This window comes from Rhinolophus hipposideros (genome assembly GCF_964194185.1).
Source record: "Rhinolophus hipposideros genome assembly, chromosome: 6".
In the NCBI taxonomy this organism is placed as follows: domain Eukaryota; kingdom Metazoa; phylum Chordata; class Mammalia; order Chiroptera; family Rhinolophidae; genus Rhinolophus; species Rhinolophus hipposideros.
This window is the reverse complement of record NC_138052.1, coordinates 77,979,642-77,987,643: the sequence shown is the minus strand read 5'-3', so window position 1 is coordinate 77,987,643 and position 8,002 is coordinate 77,979,642. Positions and strand designations below refer to the sequence as shown.

General features: G+C 40.2%; 1 protein-coding gene across 1 annotated transcript in view; it reads left to right on the top strand.

Annotated features, from left to right (window-relative positions):
* Positions 1 to 1,457: 1,457 nt before the first annotated feature.
* ACADL (acyl-CoA dehydrogenase long chain) overlaps positions 1,458 to 8,002 on the top strand; it is a 32,549-nt gene continuing 26,004 nt past the window's right edge. The window contains exons 1-2 of the mRNA XM_081051762.1: positions 1,458 to 1,637; positions 5,839 to 5,994. Coding sequence (XP_080907888.1) covers positions 1,561 to 1,637; positions 5,839 to 5,994 — 233 coding nt within the window. The 5' untranslated portion in view covers positions 1,458 to 1,560. The remainder of the gene's footprint in view (positions 1,638 to 5,838; positions 5,995 to 8,002) is intronic.

Here is an 8,002-nt window from a genome sequence, read left to right as displayed (position 1 = left end):
CTTCTCCCTGCCTATCAAGGAGCCTGAGATCGCCAACTTTTTCCTGGGAACATCCCTCAAAGATGAGGTTGTGAAGACTAGGCCTGTGTAAAAACAGACCTGCACTGGCCACTGGACCAAGTTCAAGGCACTTATTGCCATCAGGGACTACAAGGACCATGTTGGTCTGCATGTTCAGTGCTCCAAGGAGATGGCCACCACCATGTGCAGGGCCATGGTCCTGGCCCACCTCCCCCCAGATGCAGGAGAACAAGGCTACTGGGACTTCACTGATCTTCTAGTAAAGACCCACAGGACAGTCTCCAGTGCAAGGGCCCTGGCTCCCGCTGTAGCCACCACAGTGTTTCTACACAAGGAAAAGAAAGTGAATTCATTAGGCCTGTTTTAAAAAAAAAATCACCCATGAGACGCATTTACTACGCAGAATCCTGCACCTCAGCCTCAAATATTCTGATTCAACAAGTACTGCAGCTGTAGTGGTGCTCAGCGCACACTGAGGAACACGGAAGTAGAGTTTTATTATTATCCTTATTGGTCCCATGAAGCTAGTAAATACCCTGGCTTACTTCTAATGGTTAAGGTAGTGTGTAAGACTGCCAGCCCGCAAGTCCAGAGTTCTAGCAAGCCTGCACGGAGACTTGTGCAACCCCGTCAACTAATACGGATTCACATGCTTCTGTTTGGAATTACACTTTCTTTTCTTTTTTCTTTTTTAACTTGTTTATATTCTGTATTGTTAGTTGTTAGTTCTTGATTTGTAACACAAAATCTCTTTTTCGTTTGCACCCTTTCAAGTCCTAACTGTCCTCGACTATTAGAATGGCCTGTTTTACCTTCTTAGAAATCCATTCAGGAAACTCTTTAGAGTTCAAAAACCTTCAGAAATATCTTATTACAAAAAAAAATCCATAAATTTCAACAGCTCAGACTTCATTCAATCGAAATGTAGATCATGAAACAGTATTTGAAGACTTGAGGAAAAAGAAAATGGCAAGACATGAATTCAAATCAGACACTATTGGAGAACTATACTACAGTGTTTTGTGTACTGAATATATTTTAACTTTTTCTCCAGTAAGTCGCCACTAATTTTTGTCAGAAAAAAACTGATAACAGCCCAATTCTTTGAAAATAGTGTTTGTAGAGTTTACCACGTGAAGTAAATCAATTTTCGATGTTACCAAAATACACTTCATGTAAGTTTCTGTGGGTTTGTACTTGGATCCCTTTTCAGGCTCCGCGGCTTACATCCGTGTTACAAAGCAGTTCAAGAGTTTTAAAAACAACTGCTTAAACAAGTCAGAACGCTGCAGAGAAAAGGAACAGTTTTGCTTTTAAACCTGCAACACTCCCCCCAACTGGCCTCGGAGGATCCCGGCTCCTGGGCCCCTTCTCCGGACTTGGGCTCGTAAGGATGTGCGGGGCGTGTTTATGTCGGTGGCTGCAGGAAGTTTTCCGGCCTACTGCACAATGTGCGGCTGACGTCTGCCCACGGGGTGACCCGCCCTAGAGTCTCCAAAAAGCCGCTTCCGTCGCCCGTCACCCTTCACTGTCCCCGCTATGGCTGCGCGCCTCCTCCGTGGGTCCCTGCGCTTGTGGGGCAGCCTGCACGCGCCGTGCCCATTGCGGTCCGCGAGGTGAGTGCCCACCCGCTCCCGTGGTCGGGGCCCGGGAAGCCGCAGAGCCTGGGGGCGACAGCCACCTTTCCTGGAAGACTGCAACAGGAGGCCGGCGCGAGGCTGGAGCTGGGCCGTGCGGGAGGAAGAGGGGGGCAGAAAGGGCTGGAACCGGGTAGGGTCCCCTTGGACAAGGGTGGGGGCAGCCGCTATGCAGCCCTCTCCACGGGAAAGCCGAGAGGGGGTCTTGCCATAACTTCGCTCTCAGGCTCCACTCCAGCCTGTCAGGTGCTGCGGGGGGACTGTCCTTTCAGGAGTTCTCGCGGGGGGGGGGGGGGGGGGGGAAGGGGGGGTCAGCCGCAGGGCGCAGATGCCTGCGCTCGGACTACAGACGACGACCTCTGTCTTAGAACCGTGGCTGAAGGCAGTCAGCCCTCAGGGAACTAAGGAGCGGGACTCCCACCTCGCTGATCACCTCGCTGATCTGGAGAAGTGGCCCCCAGGGGACAACCCGGGGCGGAAAAGACCTGGCGACGGCCCCATCAGACAAGGAAATTAGTTTGAGATTTATTAATTGACCCTTTAAATAATTACATGCAGAGGAATTCCTGAAGACAGTTTCTAAGTGGACAATTAAGGTAGTGTTTATAAGGTCAAAAGCTTCAGGTGCTGTCTGACACTTAGGGCGAGTTCGCTAAACTGGGAGCAGTGAGGATTCACTGTCAATGATGGTAACAGGACGGATAAATTAGCTCATTACAGCAGTGGAGTACTCTAGGGCGCTATGCGAGCAGGGAGACAAAACGCTTGCTATTCCTGAGGAGGGCTGGGAAGGCTTCACTGAGGATTGACTGCACTTAGGATTCACATACTTTTCTAAGCATTTCCCCAGAACTTCATAAGACAGTGGTCTTCAAACGTTTCGGTATCAGGACTCCATTATACTCTTGAAAATAGGAGGTCCCAAGGATCTTTTGTTTATGTGGGTTGTATCTAATGATCTAGATTATCAATAGATATCTACAAAACTGAGAAATTTTACAAGTATTTAGTTCATTTAAAGGGAACAATAATAAACCGATCACATGTTAACAATTTTATGAAAAATAACCTTTCCCCTCCACCCCCCAAAAAGTGAGAAGAGTGACATTGTTTTACATTTTTGCAGATTGTTAATGTCTGGCTTAACAGAAGACAGCTCAACTCTCATATCTGCTTCTGCATTAAATCTATTGTGATGTTATTTTGAAGTATAGGAAAAAAATCTACTCTAGTATAGAGAATATTGGATAATGGAGGACCTGAGGGACCCTCTGAATAGGTCAGGGATTATAGTTTTATTTATAACAGGCTCCTTAAACCTTAATATGCATATGAACCACTAGGGATGTTGTTGAAATACACATGTGATTCAGTAGGTCTTAGGTGAGGTCTGAGATTGCATATTTATAACCATTTCCCAGATGTTGCTAAATGGTGGAGACTGTCTCACTTTGATAATGTAAGTGAGACTAATAATAATAATAACAATAACGATAATTAGAGTCTAGCATCTTAGATTAGTAGCAGTTTATTGCCTTAGTAATATAATGGCCAATTTATTCAGTACAAATTTCCTAGTTTTATAGAGAGAAAAGGGGCCAGTTTATTCAGCACAGGTTCCTTGGTCTTTAAAGTAAGAAATGGATGCTCCAACAAACTTACTGCCAAGTGTTTGATTTTATTTCCTTTTCATATTCTCTCTGGAACACTTTTGACTGACTGAAAGTCTTTATTCTTTCTGGTACTTCTTTCACTCTGTTTTCTGGTGTATTTTACTTAGAAATATTTTAAAGGTTTCCTTAACATAACATGGGATATAAAATTTTAAGATTCAGGCAGATTTGAATGTAAATTCCATTCTTTTATTTACTAATTATTTTGACAAATGATTCAGTGTCTTAGCGCTCCAGCTTCCTAGACTCAGCACATATTTGCTGTGCGGAGAAAGCCCAACTATGGAAAACCTATATGGACAAATGGGTACATTACAGTTTTATTTCTACCAGCAAGAAATTGGAAACAATCATTTTAATTTTGGGATAAAGGAATTTTAGTCTGTCCATTTGATGTAACATGATGGTGGTCAGCAAGGATCCTATGTGTCCTGGTCCCATTACCTCGAATGTCATCTGGACCAAGTTATTTCATGAAAATGGAAATGAAAAAACAAAAAAATAAATCTGGGTAGCAATATTTATACCAGACAAAAAAGACTTTAAAACAAAGGCTATAACAGGAGACAAAGAAAGACCCAGTAATCCCACTTCTGGGTATTTACACATAGAAACCCAAAACACTACTTCAAGGGGACGTGTGCACCCATATGTTCATTGCAGCATTATCTATAATGGCCAAGATGTGGAGGCAGCCTGGGTGTCTGTTGACGGAAGAATGGATAAAGAGGAGATGGTATATATATATATATATATATATATGTATATATATATATATATATGTATGTATGTATATATATATATATATATATATATATATATATATATATATATATATATATAGAGAGAGAGAGAGAGAGAGAGAGAGAGAGAGAGAGAGAGAGAGGGAGAGAGAGAGAATGGAATATTGCTCGGCCATGGAAGGGAATTGCCATCTGTGGTGGCATGGATGGACCTGGAAGGTATTGTGCTGAGTGGAGTATCATACGGAGAAAGACAGATGCAATGTGATTTCTCTTATACCTGGAGTGTAAAGAACAAAATAAACAAAAAAGAACAGAAACAAACTCATAGATACAGAAAAGACTTTGACGGTTGCTAGATGGGAGCGGGTTTGGGAGTGTGGGTCAAGAAAGGGAAGGGATTAAGAAGTACAAAGTGGTTGCTACAAAGCAGTTATGGGGATGTAGGATATAGCATAAAGAACATAGTCAATAATATTGTAATAATTATGTGTGGTGTTAGATGGGTACTAGATTTGTTGGGGTGACAGATAGGAGGGGGATGGGGGATAGAGTAAAAAAGGTTAAGGGATTAAGAAGTAAAAATTGGTAGTTACAAAACAGTTATGGGGATGCAGAGTAAAGCATAGGGAATACAGTCAATGATACGGTTTAACAATGTATAGTACCAGGTGGGTACTAGACTAGTCAGGGGGCTCACTTCTTAAATTACATAAATGTCTAACCACTATGCTGTACCCCTGAAATAAATATAAAATCATATTGAATGTCAATTGTAATTGAAAAATTTAAAAAGTGGGGGAGGTGAAGGGGAATAAGAGGTCCAAAGATCCAGGTATAAAAGAAATAAATCATGGGAATGTAATATATAACATTGGGAATATAGTCAGTAATATTGTGTGTGATAGCATAGTATGGTATCAGTTGGTTGCTGGACTTATGGTGGTGATCACTTCTTTAGGTATATAAATGTTGAATGACTATGATGTATCCCTGAGACTAATATAATATTGTACGTATGTTAGCTATATTTTTAACAAAAATCTTTTTTTAAAAAAAAAGTGACACACAGCGTTTCAAAAAATGTTTAAGACTACCCCTGGGGAAAAAAGTCTGAAGACCATTGAACTAAAGGGGCTACACAGAAGTCTCATTTTTAGGCTTAGTTTAGGGGGTGCGGAGAGGAAATGTCAGTTTCTGAAGATCTGGAATAATTCCCTACTAATCCTTACAAAGTTTGGTGGACGTTTTGATTTTTATTTATACCCAGATTGGCTCTGTAATGTAGCAATAACATCAACATTGTTTATATCTTATACACCTGCCATTTGAAATTGTATGATTCTAGATAAAATACTAATGGGGGGTTGCATTATTGTAAACATTGTATATGACATGAAGACTTAACGGTATTATTTTGTTGCAATATTTTGAATCTTGTATAATTTAATCCACCACGTGACAACACTATTTTACCTGAACTCATACACATGGTTAGTTGTAGGCATGACTTCCTTTTTATGGATTTGTAAGTAGTTATTTGACTAAGAGTTAACTACTTAATCCCATCCAGATGAGGAAGATCCTGTCGAAAGTGGTGATGCTCAAATTTAAACAGATTTGTCAAATTTCAGACTCTACCTGCCTTTAAAGTGTGCCTGGGGAAAAACAAAATTAAGGTATTTCCATGTTTTTCAGTGGCATTGATTTGCATATGAAGAATAGCAATTCACTTAATTTTCTTAATGTATATATATTTTTAAGATGCTCTCATTCCGGAGGGGAAGAACGTCTAGAAAGTCCTTTTGCTAAAAAATTAACAGACATAGGAATTAGAAGAATCTTCTCTTCAGAACATGACATTTTCCGGGAAAGTGTAAGGAAGTTTTTTCAAGAAGAAGTGGTTCCTTATCACACAGAGTAAGTGGCATATTTTCCTTTAAAGTAATGTACATTAGGAGTACAATAAAGATCATTTTCTAGACTGCTGTGTGTTGTGCTACTGAAAAAATACTGTGTTCAGTGCTCTAAAAACTTTTTACTGTCTTCAGTACAATTCTGTAAGATAAGATTTTCAAGCTAGTTCAAAATTGTAACTATGGATGGGGACAGATGTTAACAAGACTTGTGGTGATCATTTTGCAATATATACAAATAATCATGTTGTACACCTGAAACTAATGTTATATGTCAATTATATCTCAATTTTAAAAAATTGAGGGGTGGCTGGGTAGCTTAGGTGGTTGGAGTGCTATGCTCCTATTTACCCTGAAGTGGCCAATTTGATTCCCACATGGGCCAGTGAGCTGCACCCTCTACAGCTAGACTGTGAACAATAGCTCGACCTGGAGCTGCGCTGCCCTGAGTGGCCAGTGGCCAGCATGAGTGGCCGGCAGTAGGCGTAAGTGGTTGGCAGCCGGCGAGAGATGCCGTGAGCTGCTGTGAGCGGCTGGCCAATGCCAGTGACCGACTGGCTCAGCTGAGTAGAGCGCAATGTTCATAACACCAACATGGGCCACCTCCACAACTAGACTGAGAACAATGGCTGAAATCGGAGGTGGGAGGGGGCGAAAGGGAGACAGGAGGGGGCGAAAGGGAGACGGGAGGGGGAGAAAGGGAGGAAAATTGAAAACTCAATCTAAGAATAGTATTTTTGAAAACTGGTTAAGTGGCAATGAAATACTTGTCAATTCCATATTTTTTCTGTTTTTGCTTCATGAATGCATTAAAATGCATAAAAGCTCAAAGCCAGCATAATGCAAATACTGGTAGGAAACAGGCTACCTCAAAGTATTATTATTACTGGAAGAAATATTTATTGATTAATTAATTACTGATTACCTACTTTATTGACCAAAAAACTGTCATTTCTATTAAATGATTTTGGTGTGTTTCCAAAATTCACTTAATGCCAATAATTTATGACAAAACCATTCTACAATTAGAATGCTTTTTAAAAATTATTTTTAAATAACTTCCATTAAGTTTTTATAAATACTTCTTGGTAAGAATGACCAAAACTAGCTAAACTCTGATACCATACACAACTAGTCTGGTGAAAGACTAGCTTCTTGCACAAAAGAAAATGTAATATACTTCACTCAAAGACAATATTTTTTGATTATTTCTTTACTGTTTTAAATTTCATTCCAGAAAAATTGTTGGTGAGGACTTGAAGTAAACATGATAGAAGTTGACAAATTGGAGTCAATAATAAAAATATTTTTGAAGCTACTTTAGTCAGTACACAAAACACACCAAAACAACACATTAGAATCAAACTCTTTCTTTTAAAATCTCTTGAAGTATCTGTATGTATCTTTAATCAGTATCTCATACCCCATATCTGACTAACTATACCTAACTACCACTTAAGAAGAAAAACAATCCTCAGATTCTTTAACCAGCTTCACCATGTCTTTCCTCTCATCATGTCATTCTCATTTTTAAAGAAGAAAAGCAGAAGTTGCACAACCTTACCCAAACATATAATCCTTCCAGAAATTCATTCGCTAGAGCTATGCCATAAGACGCTTCTGCTCTTCTGTTGTTCCTACTTAAACTGTAGTAACATTGCCTGCTCTTGTCAACTTTTGTGTAGTCTCATCCCATAAGGTCAGCACTTTAAGGAAATATGCAGAAAGCAATTGCTTTTACAGGACAAGTTGGACAAATTCGCATGATTATATGACACAACTATGCTGGCCCCCTAAGAGCACCAGCTGAGAGAAACTACACCCATGAATATCAGTGGATACAATTTGCAGATCCAATAGTTAAGAGTGGGAGTGGGGGCGGGGGGAGTGGCAAATACAAAGAAGTACGAAAGAGAACAAAAAGAAGGAGAAATGATAAAAGAGTCAGATGCAAATAGAAGGGCATGGCCAACGTCAACAACAAAACTTCAAATTAAGGGAGCAGTTCTGTA